General features: G+C 41.7%; 1 protein-coding gene across 3 annotated transcripts in view; it reads right to left on the reverse strand.

Annotated features, from left to right (window-relative positions):
• The window catches only part of FBN1 (fibrillin 1), a 199,078-nt gene that overhangs the window by 94,567 nt on the left and 81,061 nt on the right, over window positions 1–23,450 (reverse strand). For all 3 annotated transcript variants that reach the window (XM_069983105.1, XM_069983095.1, XM_069983085.1), the window contains exons 7-14: window positions 18,952–19,149; window positions 16,455–16,580; window positions 11,893–12,018; window positions 11,636–11,794; window positions 10,750–10,941; window positions 8,578–8,718; window positions 2,586–2,705; window positions 1,442–1,567 (exon numbers count right to left, since the gene is read on the reverse strand). In XM_069983105.1, the coding sequence (XP_069839206.1) occupies window positions 1,442–1,567; window positions 2,586–2,705; window positions 8,578–8,718; window positions 10,750–10,941; window positions 11,636–11,794; window positions 11,893–12,018; window positions 16,455–16,580; window positions 18,952–19,149 (1,188 nt within the window). The remainder of the gene's footprint in view (window positions 1–1,441; window positions 1,568–2,585; window positions 2,706–8,577; window positions 8,719–10,749; window positions 10,942–11,635; window positions 11,795–11,892; window positions 12,019–16,454; window positions 16,581–18,951; window positions 19,150–23,450) is intronic.

The following is a 23,450-nucleotide window of genomic DNA, read 5'->3' on the forward strand; positions in this document are numbered from 1 at the left end:
TGCTTTGCTTATACCATAAATTCGCTTATCTCTACTCTTGCTAATAATATGTGAATTGGAATGCCTCTTTGTACACAGGTTTTAGAAATAGACCTGTGAAAAGAAAATGTTTCTCAAAATATAGGAGTAAAAAAAAAAAAAGTAGTATTCCCAGCCATTGATACTTTCTATTCTCTCTCATTTACTGGTACACTGCTATAGGTTATGGATACAGTACATCTAACATTGATTCTGATATGAAGAAGTCATGTGTCTGTGGCTGATTTTACTGCTGTGAGCTTTGATCATGCTAGGTGTAAATATAGTACTGGAATCTGTTCAACTGAGGAAACATAGTTATCAAAATTTCCCAGAAAGAAAGTGTGCTGGATTAAGGAAGTAATCGCATTGTTAGTGAAAACAATAGTGTTTTGAAGTTTGGCAGGTTTGCAAGTCTTCAGGAAAAGCCCTCGCTGTACAATAGTGGGAGTAGTGGTAGCTATGCCATGAAGTTGGGCCCTATAATAAAATATTATGGCATCACTGACTTCATCAATAAATGTTACCATATAGGATAGAAGAATATAGCAGACCCAGTGTGCATGGGCAGACCTTACACAACACTACACTATAGGATGATGCTTTACTTAACTTAATTAACATGGTGCCTCTGGTTGTAGTGGCACCACAAACTGAAATCTGAAATTTATGGCACTTTTTCTAAATCTGTCAGGGTGCAGAAGCCCCCACCCTCTACTGCTAAACCACACCTTTTCCTGCTAAACCCCACCCTCTACTGCTAAGCCCCACACTCTAATGCGAAACCCCACCCTCTACTGCTAAACCAAACCTTTTCCTGCTAAACCCCACCCTCTACTGCTAAGCCCCACCCTCTAATGCGAAACCCCACCCTCTCATGCTAAACCCCACTCTCTCAAGCTAAACCCCACCCTCTACTGCTAAACCACACCTTTTTCTGCTAAACCCCACCCTCTACTGCTAAGCCCCACACTCTAATGCGAAACCCCACCCTCTACTGCTAAACCAAACCTTTTCCTGCTAAACCCCACCCTCTACTGCTAAGCCCCACCCTCTAATGCGAAACCCCACCCTCTCATGCTAAACCCCACTCTCTCAAGCTAAACCCCACCCTCTACTGCTAAACCACACCTTTTTCTGCTAAACCCCACCCTCTACTGCTTAACCCCACTCTCTCCTGCTAAACCCCATACTCTCATGCGAAACCCCACCCTCTCATGCTAAACCCCACTCTCTCAAGCTAGACCCCACCCTCTACTGCTAAACCCCACCCTCTACTGCTAAACCCCACCCCCTCCTGCTAAACTCCACCCTCTCATGCTAAACTCTACCCTCTCCTGCTAAACCCCACCCTCTACTGCTAAACCCCACCCTCTGTCACTAAATCCCATTCTGTCCCATAAGTTATAAAAATAGAATTTACCTTGGCAGTTCTTTCCATCAACTGACACTTGAAAGCCTGCATTGCACACACAGTGGAAGCTGCCGTCTGTGTTCACGCACCGTCCATTGTTGCAGATGCGGCCATTTTGTAAGCATTCATCAATGTCTAAAAGATAGGACTTCCATTAAAATCAGAAAAACAAAATACATGTTAAAGTGAAAACACACAACCACAAAACCAGATTGTGTTGCAGTTGCATTGCGGTGTGTCACTGTATCACATCAGTTTCCAATAGTAAGTACAGTGGTACCTTGGTTTAAGAGTAACTTGGTTTAAGAGCGTTTTGGTTTAAGAGCTCACAGTTTTTCAAAATTGTGACTTGGTTTAAGAGCATTGTTTTGGTTTAAGAGCTCCCTGTACTGGGTGGGAGGGTAAGTGGGGGAGGGGCATGGTCTGCATAGCAGGGTCTATAGCATTGTACTCTGACCCAGGAAGTCTCCCTCACCTTCCAAATCATGGCAGATCCACTATAGGCTGGGGCTTACATCAGGGGACAGGACTGTGAGGGTAATCTTTCCATAGCTGTAACCCCTCTCTCCCCGGACAGAGAGTGCTGCATGTATGTGCCCACATCTGCCTTGCTCATTCCTTCATCCTCCCTGAAGTCTCTGTCAGTCCTTATTGGTCCATGCTGAACACACATTCCTTCTCCATTTCTGTCATGTGACCACACAGACCTCTGACAGTAGCCCTGCTTCTCTATTCTAGCCTGTGATATTACACTACTGCATTATCCATCCATCCTGCATCTACAAACTGCTGCTGTTTTTCAGGTTTATGCAGTTACTACTAGGGTAATGTATGTCCCTGTATGAGTATACAGTGGCATATGTCGGAGAAGTATATACTGGGGAATACTCCCAACATATACCTTCTACATAAGGCTCTGATGAGATGTGAGCATAGTCATGCTCTAGTTGTTAATATACCCTAACATACACTCTGCTTCCTATTAGTGAGTGTGAGTAAACCTTATTAGGTACCCTTGAATATCTAGGCCCCAGTTGGCCCCAATGCAAAATGTATAACACAGCCCTTACCACTACATCTCACTAACTGATACCCTTGGGCCCTCACCCATATACTGCTCTCCTAGGCAGTCCAGTATTGTGTTATGCCATACCTCTGCATTCTGTTCGTGTTGATGTGCTCTGGAATCCAGCATGGCACTGGCAAATATATGATCCCTGGGTATTTACACAATCCGCATGAAGACAGGGGTTTCTTTCACACTCATCGACATCTAAAAGGTGGGGGGGGGGGAAATAAATTAGATCAATTCAAAAATAACACATACAGTAAAAATCAGTAAAACAGTATTATTAGAGACCAAAGTACATGTTACAATTGACTCTATAAAAATATAATCAGCATATCACATAATCTTTATGTGAATTCTGCAACTGCTTATGAAACTAAGTAGTTCTTTATTGTGTTCCCAATCTATACTGCGAGACATTGAGAAAAATTAAACTTGTTGGTTCTTACCTAACCTACACCACAATAATGAGGTCCACATTAGATAAAAGTAGGCCGATGGTCGAACAATTGTTAAATGATCATTTGGTGAAGGTTGTACACATTTTTAATTCATATAGACCATTATAATTAAAGGGGTTGGCAACTTTATAGTAAGATTGTTCAGTGTACAGTACTTGCTGCACTTACTAACAGCAGCTTCCTGGGTACCTCATAGAGCTAAAATTTGACCCCCTCCCAGCTTTGCTGTCCTGCTCTGTGGTGATTCTGTCCATAAGATGGCCAACGTGGAGAATCATGTGACCAGGGTGGGGCATGGTCACATGCTTCTCCATGCTCTGCCATTTTATGGACAGAATCACCGCAAAGCAGGACAGGACAAACTAGAGGAGGGAGTCTGATTTTAGCTCAATGGGGGTACACAGGTAAGGAATATCTGTATACTGTATGTCATTGGTCACCAAAAAACATTTGTCGTAAAACTCCACTGATGAATGATCATTTAATCTAATATGTATGGGTACTTTGAGAACCTTAAAAAGATACCACCATAGAAGACTCTTTTCCTATTAGCATTTCTTCCTTTCATTCTAGTGATAACTAATTCATACAAAAAAAATTATATCTGGAGGGGTCCCTTGGATGAACTTTAGTCAAAAGATCCACAAGACAGACAAAACTGTCAATCTGACCCTGTCAAGTAAGTTGAATTGGGAATAGGTATGGGATGTTTAGAGACGTTCATCCTGGGCTAGGGATGGGAAACCTCAGGCCCTTAAGATCCTCTGATGTGGCCCTCGGGGAACATGTGCCAAGCAGATTGCCCTCCTTCTTTCTCCTGCGGGCCATGTGTGCTCACGTCATTTCATTGCGCACCGCCTGTAGAAGAAGGCCAGTGCTGCTTTGACTAAAGGACCAGGGTTGTCATTGGGGGTAAATACAAGACCAGGGAATCATTGGGGGTTAAATACAGGACCAGGGTTGTCATTGAGGGTTAACTACAGGAACAGGGGTATCATTGAGGATTAACTACAGGACCAGGGTACCACTGGGGGTTAACTTCAGGACCAGGGGTGTCATTAAGAGTTAACTACAGGACCAGGGGTATCATTGGGAGTTAACCATAGGACCAGGGGTATGGTGGTCAAAATGGCCCTCGACCAGAATACGGTTCCCCATCCCTGTCCCAAGCTGAGTGTTGTTACCTGTTTTCTGATGCTTTCATAATAGATGCTGTAGATAGATAGACAGACTGATGGGAGATAGATGGATAGACCAGCGTTAAGTCAAATATAGATTAACTCTATGATGCTACCCCTTTACTATCACCATTACTGCATTGCCCAAACTGGACCACAAAGTGAATGGGTGAATCAAAATAAAGCTTCTTCCCTCACAAGCATTTAGGTTTTTCAGAGACATGAGAGGGGAATTCCTTAAAATATAGTCGGCAAGAATGCAAATCCAGAGGATTAAACTGCATTCCTCTCATATTCTTAAACTCAAGTAACAGACAAAAACACTTATCAAATATAGACCCGGCTGCAAGTGACGAATTCACTCTCCTTATGACAATAAGAAGTGTATGTGGTTAAAAATATAAATCCAGTCAAAATAACCTGAGACATGAGACATGATAGTACATTTCTTTACAAAGGAAACCAAGAATACATTAAATGTGCTTCAAATTTAATTTTCTCCACAATCTGGAAAGAAGATCAAGACTCAGCAAGACTGTTGCTCATTCATAATTCTATCCCTTAAGTACATAACATCTTTTAGCCAAACTACCCTCCTAAAACGGCCTATAATTCATCATCATCGCATTGCTATGTACTGCAAGAGTTGTTTAGCTGAACAAATACTGTATATACTGCAATCCTGACATATCTATACTAGAACAGACCTAATGAAAACTAGGTGTGAAGCAATCAATATCAAAACTAAGCTACCCTGATATAAGATTTAAAGGAGAAGAAAATTTTTATTAAAGTATTGCATTACCCGCCAAAAATGATACAAATCCCCAATATACACTTATTACAGGAAATGCTTATAAAGTGCTTTTTTCCCTGCACTTATTACTGCATCAAGGCTTCACTTCCTGGATAAAATGGTGATGTCACGACCCGACTCCCAGAGCAGCTGGAGAGGATGATGGCAGGAGGACACTGAGGGACACAGGGCACTGGAGGGACACTGAGCATCCCTCTGCCATCATCCTCTCCAGCAGCCATAGCCTGTACATCTCTGGGAGTCAGGTCATGACATCACCATTTTATCCAGGAAGTGAAGCCTTGATGCAGTAGTAAGCACAAGGAAAAAAGCTCTTTATGTACATTTCCCAAAATAAGTGTATATTGGTGATTTGTATAACTTTTGGGAAGCAATACAATACTTCAATAAAATTTTTTGCTGGACTTCTCCTTAAAAGGTGCAGCCAACATCTGCCATCCTTTCATTTTATAAGGGCTGAGTCAGCAAATACAGATAAAGATTAACCAAATTAACCGAAATTTTGGATTTAATTTAAGCTGAATTTTGACCATGTGTAATTTACATGCTGGGTTGGTTCTTGGTGCATTGAACTTCATGTGAAGGCCACTCTATGGAGGGTTTGCTCCAAAAGAAGCTGCTTATTCCAGCTTTGACTAATAGATCATACTTTGGGAACATATTCCATTCTTAAAAAGCACAGGTAGACTTGAATAATCTTTAAAAGTGGCAAGCAACCAATGTTCCCTAGGATACATTTTATGACTTGGCATCCTGTATCTTTAAACATGACTCACCACAAAACTTTTGGACTCAACAATGCTTTATAAACCAACATTCTCAAGAATACATTCCACACACTTCCAAATGTATTACACAACCATTTCACCAGCCCAGGCTTCACACTGCTCCCTGCAGCGTCTAACAATTAAACGCTCTTTACTATCAAAGTGGTCTGCACATTAAATGGCAGCTAGCATTTTCCATTTGCAAAAAAAACATAAAAAATTCTACACCCTAAAACTCTGGAAATATCCATTTATCCTAACATGCCAGATTATTAATTAGATTATTTTATTCCTATAGCAAAACTCCAGGTAAAAAAAATCCAGCTTTTATCTCTACTTAAAAGAGTAGTTCGGCCAAAAGTATTTTTTAATATGTTATTACTTATGGAAAGTTAGACAAATTCCTAATGTACATTAATTATGGGAAATGCACATTTAGGGCTATTTCCCTTGATTTAGTAGATCATGGAGTCTCTCCAAATTCGTGATGTCACAAATCAGGGTGTAATTCCCATGGTGTGTCCAGCAGGGGGCGCACTATATATAGAATTCAATGAGTACCATTGAATTCTATATATAGTGTGCCCCTTCTGGACACTCTATGGAATCTATGGCTGTATATGTAAAACGTCTGTCTGCACACATATACACTGTAATACTCCCCATCATCTGCTCATAGTATGGGCAGATGATGGGGGAGTAGTACCAGGGCCATCCCCATCACCAATGCGACCTACCCCCCCACCCGCTGCCGTCACATATGCTCTGTACTACTCCCCCATCATCTGCTCATAGTATGAGCAGATGATGGGGAAGTAGTACCAGGGCTATCCCCATCGCCGTCGCAGCCATCTCATCCATAAGCTCATCTCTAATATATATATATATTCTTACTCAAATCTAGATATTGGAACTAAAGTTAGAAAAAATTAAAAAAATAAACACGATACATTTTTTTTTAACAGAATATATATATATATATATATATATATATATATATATATATATCTCCTGTTAAAGGAAATGTATTATGTGTCTAATTTTTTCTGATATATATATGATATATATATCATGCTTTATAAAAGTGTGTTTCCCCAAGAAACTACTTGTCAGAGCGTACCTGCTGATGTCTTAAAGGACAAGTGCCATGAAAACCTTTTTCCCAGTAATTGAAGCACATTACAAAGTTATATAACTCTGTAATGTGCTTCAATCACCTATCTGCCTCCCGTCCCTGTCTTTTCCCCCCTCCACCCCCCACCAGGAAGTGTCCTGACTCACACAGACCTGATTACTGTCGTCACAGTCACCAAGCTCTTCTCTCAGCTCCTTCTCCTGTTACACCAGCCTCCCCCCTCCCCTGCCTTGTCAGGTGACAGGCTTGCTCAGCTCCCATTGGCTGAACAACTGCAAGCCATAACTTGGACTGGGGAGGGGGGGGCTGCTGTAACAGGACCTAGAGCAGCCCGCCTGCTGATGACTCATCCTCACAAGAAGGAGCTGCCTGGTGACGGTGACGACAGTAATCAGGTCTGTGTGAGTCAGGACACTTCCTGGTGGGGGGTGGAGGGGGGAAAAGACAGGGACGGGAGGCAGATAGGTGATTGAAGCATATTACAGAGTTATATAACTTTGTAATGTGCTTCAATTACTGGGAAAAAGTTTTTCATGGCACTTGTCCTTTAAATGTATACTAAAATATAGAAAAAATCCTTTTTTTTTGTTAAAACTTTTATCCCTATAGAATTTTAAAACTTAGTAACCGTTTCTAAGGATTTTTCTACTATTCCTTCAGGGAAAATATCTTCGTTCAATGCATTCTTGGGATTTTTGAAATGTTCATTTGAACAATTTCCCGCCAGCTTAGCCAAATGTCCACATGTTTGCAAGCAGTACAGTAGCTACTAAGGAAAAGTCATTCTTTCTGCAGGCACTACTGTACCTAACACAAGAGCAATTGTCTAGAGACTTAAAGGGATTCAAAAGGTTTACAGAGACAATATTGGTCCAGCACAGTGATAAAACAGTTAACTTAATTTTCAACAGTTAATATATAAGATCTACTTATGCTAGGGTTCTTCCACAATTTGACATTTTTCGAGCACATGTACACGCTTAGGCTATGTTCACACAACGTATATTTTCGTAAAAGTATGGCTTTGTACGAAAAGATACGTTGCCTTGCCTTCTATGGGATGCACATAGTACACACTCCAGGCCGGGATCTCCTGCGGCGCCTTAGAAAACTGACATGTCAGTTTTCTGCGGCCGCTATTCAGCGAATAGCGGCCACAGAAAACCTTGTCAGTGCTCACTGTGGAGCAAGCGGCTCCGGCCTCACGCTCCATAGTGTGCAGTGGGGAGTTCTGATGCAGGCGCGCATGGATGCGACCGCATCAGAACTCTGCGGCCCTGCAGTACCAGCCGGCATGATCTTTTCAGAGACCGGCCATTCTGTGACCCAGCCGGGTCACGGGATGGCTGGTTTCTTACATTGTGTAAACATAGCCTTAAAGGGTAACTAATGACAGGTTAGAAGACTCTAATCTGCTGTTGCGTTCTCATAGGAGAACATAATACCATCTAGATGTGCTAAGAACTGCAGCCGGGACCATTCACCTGGATCTTTGGTGCAGTTTTTCTGCACAGCCGGTGGTAGGGTACTAATGTGCAAAGAAAGACTATTTAGGGGCCACAATGCTAAATTTATTCTCAGGAACAGTGAGATTCTGCCTTCTGGGACCTCCAACCTTCTAAAAAAAACACTGAGATGGGAATATCCACTGAGCTTAAAACAAAAACTACTATTACTATGAATTACAGAAAAATAAAAGAAGTAAAAACACAACTTACCTATGCATTCTCCTCTACCATCTAAATGGAAGCCCTTGTTGCACTCGCAGCGATAGCTTCCAGGAGTAGGAATGCATCGACCATGTATACACAGGTTCCGGTACAATAAACAGTAATCTTGTGTCAAATTTAATGACGTGACTAGTGGGAGAAAAAAAAGCACAAAACAAAAAATATTATACACAAAGTATTCAGTTAGTGTAGATTAACAATAACTTCACTCATATTTTTCCTTCCACCTCATGTCATACTTATTGGGCTGCAAAAAAGTCGGGATATGAAGAATCAGTATGAGGTTCACACACAGTAAAATAATACCAAAATATGGCCATATTTTGGTATTATTTTACTATGTGTCCACATTAATAGAAATAGTAGCTTTTAGGCTAAGCTCACACAATAGTATAAATTCATTAAACCGTGAATGCCGTTGCAGGTTTGCAACCACGGCCGTTATTTAATGTATACTGTATGTATATATATAATGTATATGTGTATGCACACTGTATACATACCAGCCAGGATTCCATGTGGCCGCACAAAAAAATTATTATCATTTATTAGCGGCTGCACAAGACTGACAGTGCAGACAATGTAAAGTATGGCTCCGGCTGCACTTTACATTGTTGGCTAAGGTTAATTGGAATGCGGTCACAGAATGTGGTCACAGAGACTGCAGTATTGGTTGGGATAAACTTCACAGACAGCAGCCGTTCAGTGACACGGCCGTGTCACAGAACGGCCGCTGTCATACAGCGTGTGAACCCGGCCTTAAAGTGTACCTCCTGTGTGCTATTAAAAATGACAGCAGTGTGCATAATAGTCATGTTTCTAAATTACTTCTATTTTAAGATGTCGGTGGAGATGAAGAGGAAACACCATATCCTTATGCAAAGTGATAAGTGTCGGGGAGCATATGTTAAGCTATTCTGGCGCCAAATTCAAAATATGTCATTCAGAAAAATTATTATTGTGCACGAGGTCGGTCTCAGTGTGCATATAGAATGAACTATCAGTCACTGAGTAGGACCACCCAGTTAACTACTTTAGTTAGTCTGAGCTAAGTAGTCAAGTGGGTAGTCCTACTGTCATTGACAGCTCTCTTTATATCAATAGTAGGAGTAGCAACGCCCACTTGACTACTTAGCTTAGAATGAGCAGAGATTTACGTTAATAAATAACAAGTTACCCTGGATCTTCACAGAACTATATATCATTCCGCTATGCTCCTCCTGCTATATAACTTGCTGCTTACAAAGTGTTGGTGCATTTTGAGACAAGTTCCCTTTAACTTAAAATACTGTAAAATACTACACAGACTAAAAGAGTTCACCAACCTCAGTGGGATCAGCGATCTGTCTTATGTGGTATATATGTGTGCCAACTATCCCCTAACCAATGAGGTCAGGGAATAGAAAGACCCCTTTGTTCTCAAAGTGCAGAAGCTGTTGTCAGAGGTGTTACACACTGGCTTAGGGCCCTATTCCACCGGACGATTATCGTTCAAATTTTCGTTAAATCGTTCGAATCTAAATGATAATCGTTCGTTTGAAATGCAGTTAACGATTAACGACCGAACGAGAAATCGTTGATCACTTTATAAGACCTGGACCTATTTTTATCGTTGCTTGTTCGCAAAACGTTCGCAAATCGATCGCATTGAATAAGACGTTGTTCGGTCGTTTGTAGTAGATACGAAAGCAATCACGAAGAAATAGCGAAGAAAAAAACGATCGTAAATACGATCATAAGTAACGATTATTGTTCCATGGAAATGATTGAACGTTTTCAGGTCTTTCGCAATAGCGGTCGTTTGAGATCGTTATTCGTTAACTATTATGCGAACGATAATCGTCCGGTGGAATAGGGCCCTTAGGCTTTGTTCCTATATGCACACAAGCACGTGTTTGAAACTACACAACTCTTGTGATTGCCAAAGTCCCAGCAACAATGTACAAACATTGGAGACAACAAGAGTGGGGTGGTACATACAGACTGACTCCCCTCTGCACACTGAGAAAACATGTAGACTCGGACAAACTTGTGTATGAGAACAGGAGAAATAGCCAAACAAGAATTGATCCAACAGATGTAGAAGCTGTAAGGACATTTTAAGGAAAACAGACAATACAGAACAATGCAAACATTATATAATGATGCTAATTAATTTACTTGGAGTTCGAGGAGTTGGATGAGGAAATCCTGGGGTATGTGGAGGTGGAAAGAGAGGAGGATAGACTGGTGGTATCTGGGGACCTAGAGGAGGAGGATATTCTGGTCCCGGAGGAATAACTGGTCCAGAGTCTGGTACAGGAAATTGACCAGGTCGAGCCCATGTTAGTGTACACAGCTTACGATATTCATCTGAAAGAACAAAATGCATCTAATATAACTAATTCAATATAATGGTATGACAGTCCATTGGTTTCAAACCCATTTCCCTCCAGCTGTTGCAAACCTACAATTGCCATTATGCCTGGACAGCCAAAGCTTTAGTAACAGCTAGAGAGACGAGAGTTTGACACCTGTGCATTAAACTAATGACAGTACTGGTAATAAGATTCAGTGATATACACCCAGACACTCTCTTTAAACCTAAAATCATGTATGGACCTAAAATCCATGGTTATAAAATTTCATTCAACGTAAGGCAGAACATTGCAGCATACATCTTGCACCTGGTTTTCCTCTGGTTAACAATTATTTTATATATGAACATTTTTCTTCAAGAAACACCCTAACCATAGGGCAAGTGATGCAAGTCAGCAAGTGATGACAACATTTTGATTTGCTATGGCCAATGGTGATTCCTGCAATGTAAGTGACTTTAGTATGTGCGCTAGTCTATTAACCAGGGTTTATACAATGACAATCTACTGTTGGCGAATGGTCTTTCATAAAACAACACTAAAACTCCTAGATGATCGGTGGTGTGCACAGCGGCCAATGGAAGGAGATTGAGCTGTTGTAGGGTACTTTAGCCAGCAGAGTGATGACACACTTATTATTATACCAAGAAACTAACCAGGTGCATGACTAGGAGTGGAAGACATCATACCTGTTCCTCGGAAAGGGCACATTTCAGGGGCGCCTGCTGCTCCTATAGACCAACATCTTCCGCTATCGCAGCAGCACTGTGTTTTTGGTAGGAGTTGTGGGAGTTGATTGCTACAGCGTCCATTTATTACGTTTGTGAAGCAGTAGCCAGGGCGAGTATCTGACATGAAGAAAATACCAGGATTACTGTTTTGAGTACAGAAACAGATATAAAACATTAACAGACAAACTCTCAGAATATTATTTCATGATGCTCACCTATACATCTCGAACCATCTGCCGATGAAAAGAATCCTGGGGGACATTTACAGAAGTAGCTCCCCACAGTGTTTGCACATTCACCTGCTTCACAGATCCCTGGTATGGTGCTGCATTCATCAATATCTAAAAATATAAAGACATAAGAAATGTTCCATGTCCCACAAGAGGCAGTAACCATTTCATCAATTTGTGCTACAGTAGCTCTCCTATAGGACTGAACAGGACAGACCAGCCAGCCACCATGAATTGTCTTGTATCAAATCTTTACCTTTGCCCATATTTTTTAATTCTATCCCATCAACTTCAAGAGCTGACCACTTACTTGTCTAATATTTTGCACCCCCACCCCCCACCCCGGCCGGCACTATTCTGACAGGATAATAAATGGCTTTTACGTGACCTGTCAGTGGTTTTAATGTACGTTAACAGAGCATTTTAGCTGTAGAAGATACTATTTTTATTATACCATAAAAGAGTGGTTGTGAAATAGTCTTATGTATAAACCCAGAGAGTTGGAACGTATTTTAGGACCTATAATCACTATGGAATGATCAGTATATACGATAATTGTTCAGGTTGGTATTTCCTCTAGGATTTGTCAACAATGAAGTATTGAAATTCCTGCATGAACGCAAATCCCTGACGAAGCCCAGAGGTACTAACATAATTCCAAGTAAAAGGTGTTAGGTTTTTTTGCAATCTGGGCAGAACCCACTAGTAATTCCCGTTTTATTTAACAGTAGCAAATGTCTAAGTGACTCCCCTAACTCTGTATTAGCACTGAGCACTAAAAGAGGCCTTAGGGAACATCTGTGGTTTAAGAAAACACATCCATGGTTTGCAAAATAATGCTGCATATGTATTCATGCTGAATGTCCCTGACTCACGCACTTCCCTGTTGACACAGCACTCAAGATTATGGCTGGTTACAAGGGATCAGTGGGAAGTTCCACAGGCAACAAAACATCACTAATTTATGACCAGTGAAAGTCTTTGAGTCTATGACGCCCAAAAGGTGCCAGACTGCCAAAGGTACCGGATTAGTGGAATGGCGTAGTTAAATGCTAAGTCACAGTTCTTCTCAAGCTGACTAATAACAGTCTCATAAATTTAACCTGTTCATTCTTTGGAAGGATGGTGGAATCTGGCCGTGCATAGAATCTATGGTATGGGTGGAATTGCGCGTGGCCACCAGAGTCCGCGAGCGGGTGTGAGCTGCGGAATCCGCAACAGGTTTTCCACCTGGATTCCATATTGTGCACATACCCTTGTCAGTATACAGACCATTTAGGAGCTAAAGGAGCATGAGCGACAGCCCTATAGTTGCTAAAAGGGGTTGCCATTAGTGTTTGCTTCTTCTGGAACACTTAACTTAAAATTGGATTGTGGCCTCTCCTGACTTGTCTGTTTTATGAAATACTCATTATCCCTGTGGTATAACAATTTTGTAAGATCTTTCCTCATAGCTATGTGTTGTATGGTTCGTCTGTTATTCTTACGTGAAATATATGACTAAATAGGTAACTAGGTGTTACCAGTCGGGGAGTATAACGTTGTATAGTCATACATTTCTGGTAAGAATAACAGATGACCAGCATAACAGAGAGCTGTAAGAAAAGTTGTCCCATGATTGTTATTACTTGGGGAATAGAAATATCTTGTATATAAAACAGGAGTATATAAAACAAGTCTTCTATAAGGGAACTCTCTTATAATTGCTTCCATCCTGCTGAAAATCTGCTATATTACTAGGGAAAACGCCATCACACCACACAGTAGTGGGCATGGGGGCAAAATGCATGAAATTAATATCAGCTAATAGACAGCACTAATGACTGTGTGGCCAGTGTAACCTAAGTGCAGTGTAACCTAAGTGCAGTGTAATTGATGGTTGTTATTGGGATGGAATATAAGTGCAATGTAAATGATGGCCGTTAATGAAATTAAGCTTAAGTGCAGTGTAAATTATAGATGTTATTAAGATGTCTAATATACAGACTCACATATAAAAAAAATTGCCCCCCCCCTCTGCATTTGCATGTTTAAAAGAATAAGTAAAAATATTTTCAATTGTTAGTGCCTGTCGCTTGTGGGACACTGTTGTATGTTACTAACCAAACATTCTCCCACGATGCCACATTGTGGTGAATCCCAAGCCCTGACACGTTTGTGGTTGGACTGGTTACCACTGGAAAAATATTTGTGAGAACCTTGTTCTGGACCGTTTAACTGGCAGAAAAGTTTAAATTCTGTTGATTGTGTGCAGCCTCAAAAATCCAAATCAAAGCCATATGCATGACAAAAATGTGGTATAGAACTGGAGCCTTTTATATTATCATTACACTGATGATATAATTTAACCCTCCAGATTACACCTTGAATACCAGTCGTGATGAAATAACTATAATTTACTAAGCACGTCAATACACATCCAGTTGCAATGTTTCTAGATGTTTTGGTGTGTAAAGGCAGAATTGCATTATATTACATATGGTCAGCTGGTAAACCACTGCTATTTCTATTCTATAATTGAGGTTGGGTAAGCTATTTTGCTTGAGGTGACAGATAAACCTTGCACATATTTTGATACAGTAAACTTGCATAGTTCTAAACCTTTAAAAAAAACAAAAGAAACTTGCATGTTCCTAAAGTCTTAAATGTCAGCTATATATTCTTCTCATAGCCATAAACCTTAAAGTGAACCTGTCAGCTGCAATTCACGTTTCAAACTGCTGACACTGTTAGATAGCTGTTAGGTCAATGCTTTTACTCTCTGGTACAAAGTGTCACAGAGGCTATGCCAAGCTCCTGAAGTGCAAAGGGCTGTAATGTCTCCTCGCTCCCCCAACTATCCCTGACCCTGCTTGATTGTCAGCCACCTGGATGCTGGGCCCTATGAGTCAAGCAGAGATATGACCAGAAGGGGGAGGAAGGAGATATTCCATCCTTCTGTACTTTAGGAGCTTAAGAAAGTCTTTCTGACACTTTCTGGTACTGGAGAATAATGTGTGTGTAATGTAAATTAAAGGTCATTAGGAAGCATTTACCATTACTGCAACTTTCCTTAAAGCGATTGTACCACCAGGTACATCGCTTTGGTTTTTTTACATTAACAGACTGGCACTGGTGCGGGGATGTCCCTGCCCGATTCCTGTGCACAACTGGACATGAAGCACTGGGGGTGGGGCCCGCTGGCCCTGAGTGTGATGAAACCCCCTCCCCTCTATGACACAGTTCCATTAGAATCACTGGAGCCACATCTCAGAGATAAGGGGGACGTCCCCAGTGCTTCTTGCCGAGCCAGTGCTCAGGAATAGACCGGCGCCAAGTGCGAGAAGCAGGTGGTTCAAATAAAGGACTGTGCCACAAGTATCCCTGCACCGGCGGCGGTCTGTTAATGTAAAAAAAACTAAAGCGACGTACCTGGCAGTACATTCGCTTAAAGGGGATTTCTAGGCAAAATTTATTGATTACATATCCTCAAGATAGGTCATCAATATTACATGGGTAGAACACCCATCATCATTGTCAAAAAGCTGTTTGCCAGAGCTGTGGTGCCTGCATACACAGAGAAACACAGCAGGATGTAGAAAGCGTCATATGTTGTGTATTAGCCAGGCAACTCAATTCCCATTGAAGTAAATGGAAGCTGAGCTAAGGTAACCTTCTGCTCTGATTCCCTGTGTATGGTGTTGACACACCTCTGGCTAACAGCTAATTGGGCTGCTATGGTTCCCTGGAGCGCTGTATAAAGGTCCTATGCAGTCCACGCCACGTACCAGCCGCGACTGCAGCAGAAGCTTTATACAGGAGAAAATAAAGTTTTAATCCCTGGGCGCGCGGCAGGCAGAGGCAGGCAGGTAGTCATCTGGGCAGCTCCCTGCCCATGTGCAGACATCGCTCTCTGCCTGTCAATCATCCCCTTTCGAGCACGCTGACAGGCAGAGAGTGTTACTGGCCTCTCTGCCTGTCAATCATGTACATCCCTCTAATTTGTAATGTACATCCCTCAAATTTCCTTATCATTATAAATAAAACTATACCTTGTTTCAAGTGCTAAATCTGCAAGGAATATCTCATAAACCTCTGTGTAGTAGAAGATGTGTAGAGATATTTACAGCAAGTCATCTGCTAGGCCCCCTTGTATAGTACACAATACAGTATTAATAAGAGAAGACAGTTGGGGCCTCTCCTGGCAAAGAGTCTTCTAGATGCTTCCAGAAACCCCTCCTAGGATCACATCATGTAAGAAGGGAATATGGACCTACAAAACACACCGTGAGGCCAAATGACACTGTAATCTCTAAGCAGCTGCAGGTTTCCATCCCACCCCTGTGAAATGAATTCCCCGAAGATCCAGCCTCACTCTTTTTCTTTGTATCATAATCCAGATCGCAAGTGTCCTGCTCAACATGTGCAAATAACTGGAGTTAAGTAAATATAATATGACGCATACAATATGACAACAATCAACAATAATAAAAGCTAACAAGACATCCGAAGATTTCCAAAAACAGGACTGTGCTTGGTTTATCCTGATGAGTTTAGGGACATCTTACCTTCACATTTTTGTGTTATTTCATTAAACCTGTGTCCAGCTGGGCATTTGCACTCGAAAGATCCCACAGTATTAATGCAATTTCCTCCTTGACACATCCCAGGGATTGCTTGGCATTCATCCACATCTGCCCCAAGGAAACGGAACAACAAAAAAACGCAAAATGTTTAAAACATCCCTCAGTATAATCCGTTAGAGCTAATTATTCTTGAAGGGTAATGAACGTTACATAGAATTGGCCTAAAACTGAAATAATTCTGGTTGTGAGGATTATGGATAATGGTACAGGATATTTCATTAAGCATCTAGTGATATATGGGTCCACTCAGTGGTGTTATAGTCGCTACAAACTGAGCCTAGATGAGCCCAGAGCTTTGTTGCTCATGCACAGAGGCACAGGAGGATAGAATCATCTGTCCCTAAATAAGTACTTACATGGATATTGGGTAAATCTAGCACCTTTTAAAGTCCGTTGTGAGTCACTGTAAACCTTTTGAGGAGTATTCTGGTGTACTGTGAACTGTTTGGAGAAGAATATCAGGATACCCTATAATGCTAGTAGGTTAATATAGTGCTGGGTCAAGGGCATGGTAAGGGCTTCCTAGTTTGCCCAAAATAATTTCCCTTACCATTTGAAATCTGTAAATCCTGAATTGGTAAGTCCAAACATGGATCTTATCTAATAGTGATGGATGACCATACAGATTGAGGCTGAATTATAATAACATGCACAACCTGAGGGCATTGGGGATGTTGTTTTTGCAATAAAGTAGCTGTGCTTTATGTTATCCTGGTTATCACATTAAAAGTGGTTGTTTGGCATTAGCAAATATTTCCTATATAGCTGCAGTCATATAGAAAATAATAAACATTTTATGCTTTCCTCTCTGCACTTCCCTGATGTCCTGCTGGCGGTGTCTCCTGTGTTCTCCTCTGACTGCAGATGCTTCATTTCCAAGATGGACTTGCCTCAGGAGTGACAGCCCGAACAGCCTATCACAGACCACGGTGCTGTCCTGTCCCAGCCAGTCATTAGCTGAGCGGGCTGTCACTTCTGAGACAAGTCCTTCTCAGAAGCAAAGTGTCTCCAGTAATCAGGGGACACCAGAGACACCACCAGCAGGACACTGGGGGAGAGCGGACAGGTAAAAAAATAGGATGGTTTTTAATTTCAATATGACCACAGATATATAGGAAACATTTGCTAATGCAGATAATCCCTTTAACAAAGCAACACTAAGAGCTGTCACCTATGCGGCAGGGATGGGCAAGTGTATGGGTTCCTCTGTAGAGGAAGACTATTTTTCACGGTTTCCTCCATGGTAACAGGTACTATCAATGTACAGAACAGTCAAGTGAATGGGAGCCGTGCTTCAGTAACCAATTCACTAGACAATGAATGAAGCCAACTGCTTCTGATGCCATTTACAGCATAGATCTGGTGGCAGAACCCCAACCAAACTAATAAGGTGTGGGCATCCCATGAATTAGCAATTAAAGGCCTATCCTGAGGATCAATCATTTTTGTGCATGTAACATTACATTCAAGGCACTATATGATTCCTAATACCAATGCGTATAGCACTAGCTGAAAAGCTGCCATGTAAACAGATTATTCGGAGGTCACTCATGGCACTCCAAATGCCCTAATATAAATCCATCATAGCAACTACCCACTAAAGAGATGCTTCATGCTATATCCTCTGTGTATATCCTCACATCAGAATGTACATAGTCTGGACTAAATTCTCTTTTATTCTGCTTTTCTGGTGCATTTTATGTTTTTTATGTGCCCAAGTGAAAAACGTACATAAAACTTTACAAAATTCCCCCACGATGCTGGAAAGTTAGATTACTCAACAGTTTAGTATATGACTGCCTCTGTTAACTTTCTTCAGCTTCCTGCCAGACATCCAGACAATAAAAGAATTTATACAGCTGGAAGTATTAGACCAAAAGCCAAGAACTGTGTCAGAGCTCTCTATCAGGAGGCATGCTCAGGAAGAAGTGAGGAACATCTGGGCAAAGGCAGTGATCTGAACCAACTGCACACCCCAGCAGAAGAAAATGTCAGAGACACAGGGGGAGAAGCCACTTTCACAAGTCACATCTAACAATCTGTCAGCCATTTAATAAGAGACAGCAAGAACTCCGCATGTATTTCATTATAGTCTAGCTTTGTTTGAAATAAAACCTCTCTCTATCTGAGATCATGCTAAATTATCTTCTTTTCTGACGGAATGAGGGAGTTCTTGGCTAAGAGAAATTCATTAAGGCCTTGGCTCGTCTGTCTGACCTGAGTTTCTAATGCCCCCCCTCCCCACCATCACCGCCATTTACATCACGCCGTCACTCAGTCGTGAGGTAATGCATTGACAATGATTTTCCATTCTTCATGCACAGACTGGGGTATGAAACAAGGCATGCTGTCCAAAGCCCTGTAATTCTATCAACATTAAGACATTAGCAGTTTCAACAGCTCCATGTACTTTGCATACCTTGACACGCTCCTGTTCGGATGTTTGGAATAAAGCCACGACGACAGGGATGGGGCTGGGCTGGGCACATCTCACAAGGGTGGCCCCATGCTCTCCCCACTGTGGCGCAGCACAGCGTCTTTGTGCACACGATACCGCTCAGCTGGCCTTGGCACATCTGGTTGCTCACAATAGAGAAGCAAGGTCCTGTCCTGTAATCTTGGAAGAAAAAAGAATAGGTACTTTAGAAACAGGCCCTGGCTTATGCCACAGTGTTATATTCACTTCTAGCAAGGACTGTCTGCACATTGATTATTGCTAAGCATTGTAAGCATGTTGAATGCAAAGAAAAAGATTACAAATCGCCCTTATTTTTTTTCTTCTGTATTGTGCTATTAATGTAAATTAGTATCAGCTACATCATTGCCTACTAAGGTGATTTATTATCGATAGATAGATAGATAGATAGATAGGAGATGGATAGATAGATAGGAGATGGATAGATAGATAGATAGATAGATAGATAGATAGATAGATAGATAGATAGATAGATAATAGATAGATACACACACAATTCTGTGCACTGCAGTAGTCTATTATCAATCCAACTAGCAACACTGTTAATCCTCAACCTCCTGATTCATAGAGATTTAAAGTAAATGCTCACTTTTTATAATTACATCACTTTCTTAAATGTCAAAAATGTCTTAATTTGACATAACAGAAGACAAAGAATTGTATTTCTAATATGGGCTGCAAATTCTCTTTATACTCATAGGGGGACTTAAAAATGTCCCCGCATCTCCAGCACTACGGGGATTTATGTAGAGGTGGACTGCCTCTACATAAATCCTGTGCGCTCGGCCGAAAACCTACGCCAGCTGAGGACTGGAGTAGGTTTTCGGCATATCTTTTGGCGGAACGGATGGTTCACACCCCCTTCACACCCCCTCCACGCCCCCCGGCGTACTCGGTGGAAAGTGCCGATTTGCGAATATTTTATTTGCAAATCGGCCATTTGCGAATAAAATAATGCGCAAATCGGCACTTTCCACCGAAAATCATGCGTACGTCGGATGATACATGTCCCCCATAGAGTTAAACAGTAGCATCTTGACTTCCCTTAGCCAGTAGCCACCCTTGGGTAAAGTGGAAGCCAGCAGCATGCAGCATCTACACTGAATTTAACACAGTATCCTACACCACCTCTAGTGGTGACTAAAAGCTGTGAGAATTTTATTAGTTGATTTGATACAAGGGCTTTGTAGCTCTCACATCAGAGACAAGTAGCTTTGACCACTATATGGTATTTGTCCCCACTATGTAATAATGATGTCTTTCCGTCTTTCCAGACTGCAAATAACATTTATGATTATTTTTAAGTAGTGGGAACATAGCTGAGATCTGCAAATCCCTTGCATGAAGTTGATTTTTACGTAGTGGGAACATATGGATAAAGACTTCTGGATCTATTAAGACTACTTAAAGAAAAAGTCCAGCGAAAAAGTTATTAACATATTGTATTGCCCACCAAAAGTTATACAAATCACCAATATACACTTATTACAGGAAATGCTTATAAAGTGCTTTTTTCCCTACACTTACTACTACATCAAGGCTTCACTTCCTGGATAAAATGGTGATGTCACGACCCGACTCCCAGAGCTGTGCAGGCTGTGGCTGCTGGAGAGGATGATGGCAGGGGGACACTGAGGGACACAGGGCACTGGAGGGACACATGATTTGTATAGCTTTAGGGTGGCAATACAATACTTTAATAAAAAAATTTAACGGACTCCTCCGGACTTTCGCCGGACTTCAGAGCCCGCGCGACCTCCCGGTGCAGCCCCAGATACTTACCCTTTTCTGCAAGTCCCGCTCCTGGACCCGGTCCCGGGACGAAGATATCCCCGTCGGAAGCAATGCGCATGCGCTGCAGAGATGGGTCCCATACCCATAGAGAATGACAGCTCCATTCATTCTCTATGGGCATCGGATTCATCTCTGCTGATTAGCATACAGCGAGCGCTCAGCTTCGGGCGCGGAGATCTCCCTCCCGGGACTGGGTCAAGGAGCAGGACCTACAGGAAAGGGTAAGTATCCGGGGCTGCACCGGGGGGTCGGGCGGGCTCTGCGCCCGCGTCCCGGGTGACAGGTTCCCTTTTTATAAAAACTTTTGACATGTCATAGAGATTTACAGCCCACTACCAATCAAAAGGATCTGGGAGAAGGGCCTCTATCGCAACTCCCTGCTGTCCCTGTCTTATCTGCATGGAAAAGGCTTCAGAGATGTCAAAGAAATCCTCTCCTGCAGCGAGACAAGGAGAGCAGCAAGCCGGGCACTCCTCCTGGCTCACTCTAGCAATCATGGGTGTCTGATCACCCAGACCCCAGTCAATTAAACCTTTTGACATGCCCCTATGTGGCAGAAACCCTCTAAGGGTATCTAAGCTGGCATTTTAAAAAATCTCAGAATCCGAGCACTGGACAAGCCCTTTAGGAGTAAAGTGGTATGATACAATATACTTTATATCACATATGTTTTTCCAAAACACTGGCAACAAATACATCTGTCTAAAGGCAAAACGTAATCTAAACAATTCCGCCTTTTCCATGGCCAGCAGCCAGAGTGTTCCTAGAAGTTATAGCTCTGGGTCTTCAGTAGTAGTGCAGTAATGATCACCGTCTACAAACATGTATCCAGAAAGTATCCGGACATTTTACATAGCAGGAACTGGCCGAATAACAATCATGTGTCTCTTAAAACCTAAATGATGCATCTCTTCCAAATGTAATGTTTAGTGCTGGATTAAAGTGTTTATTGTTGAGGTGCCCAACTGCACATTTCAAGTCTCTATTGTGTATCACAAAGCTTCCTGTTTTAAGTGTGTAGTACAAATAGTCTGCATTTAAACAAGACATCGTATCATTCGCAACAAACATCTATAGCACAGTATTGCCAAACACTGACCATACATGGAGAAAACACCACCGTATCCATGACATTGCGAACATCTGGACTATTGTACATGTCAGATCTGAATGGTGGAAACTTGGCAGCGAAGGGCGCAAACAATAATTGACATTGGCAAACAGGGTTTGGCATCTAAACATTGTATTCTGTAAAGCACAATAAAATTGCCAGTTTGCACTATAAATGGCTAAGTAGGTAAGCTCTGCACCAGTTTAACCAGGGTTTTACAGAGTGCTTTTAAGGGCAACACAGCATTAAGGTTATTCTGAGACACACTTGGTTGGCACATATTGTATGTGTTGGTGCCAAGGCCAGGCTTTTATATTTCTTTTCTTCTTTTTAATATTATTTTCTGTTGTTTAATATTCATAAGCATACTGAAGTGCAAGGAGCTAAGAAGTGTGCTTATAGCTAGACAAACCTGACCAGATTAGCACAGCAATCCTTTACCTTGTCTGTTCTGCCAGACTTGTGCGGCCACTGTTCAATGAATAGCGGCCACACAAAACTGACATATCAGTTTTTTGTGCGGCCAATGGAATCCCGGCCGGAGTATATACAGAGTGTATAAGGTGCAATATATCAGTGCAATGTATTTTTTCATTTAATAACGGGCGGTGTTAAATGAAAAAATTTGTTGTGTGAACTGTATGAGGTCTGTTGTCAGGCTTCTCAAACATATAAGATGGTTGTCCAATCCCAAACTTTTCTGTTATGTATATGGTTTTCATAGGGTTAATTAAAGATTAAAATGCAAATTCAGCTCTGCTACATCGTTAGAGTACTTTTGGGTATTAAAGCCAGCATGGTACACTGAACTGGTCTCTACTGTACCTTCTATGCCAGTATAACCTAATTTCTTTAATTTATTTTAAAATGAACACAACTACAGAAATATTTATAAGACGTAAAAAATAGGTATTTATAGTCTTTGCATGGTCAATGTTACAGACACTTAGTATTGCCATATAACTATCTAACCCTATTGAATGCACACAGAAACAAAATAAACAATAAAATTTCATAGTTTAAGGGCAGTGCTCTTAAAGCGACTCTGTACACAATCTGTCCCCCCCCCCAAACCACTTGAACCTTTAGATAGCTGCTTTTAATCCAAGATCTGTCCTGGGGTCCATTCGGCAGGTGATGCAGGTATTGTCCTAGAAAACTACTTTTAAACTTGCAGTCCTGTGCCTAATGGCCGTGGCCTAGATTATCTATGCCCTAACCTTGCACCACCCCTCTGTCCCTCCTCCCTATAGTCACCACGGCCATTAGGCACAGGGCTGAAAGTTTAAAAGTAATTTTTTAGGACAATAACTGCATCACCTGCCGAACAGACTCCAGGACAGATCTTGGATTAAAAGCAGCTAAAGTTAGAAGCGGTGGGGGGGACAGATTGTGGGTACAGAGTCAGTCGCTTTAATGGGAACAGATGCAACTAGGTGATTCCATGCACAAATGGCGCCCACTTGTGTCATTCCTTCACTTGAAGACGTTTCGACCCCATCTGGGGTCTTTGTCAAGTATGACAAACATACTTGAC

This window comes from Dendropsophus ebraccatus, chromosome 1 (genome assembly GCF_027789765.1).
Source record: "Dendropsophus ebraccatus isolate aDenEbr1 chromosome 1, aDenEbr1.pat, whole genome shotgun sequence".
NCBI lineage: Eukaryota > Metazoa > Chordata > Amphibia > Anura > Hylidae > Dendropsophus > Dendropsophus ebraccatus.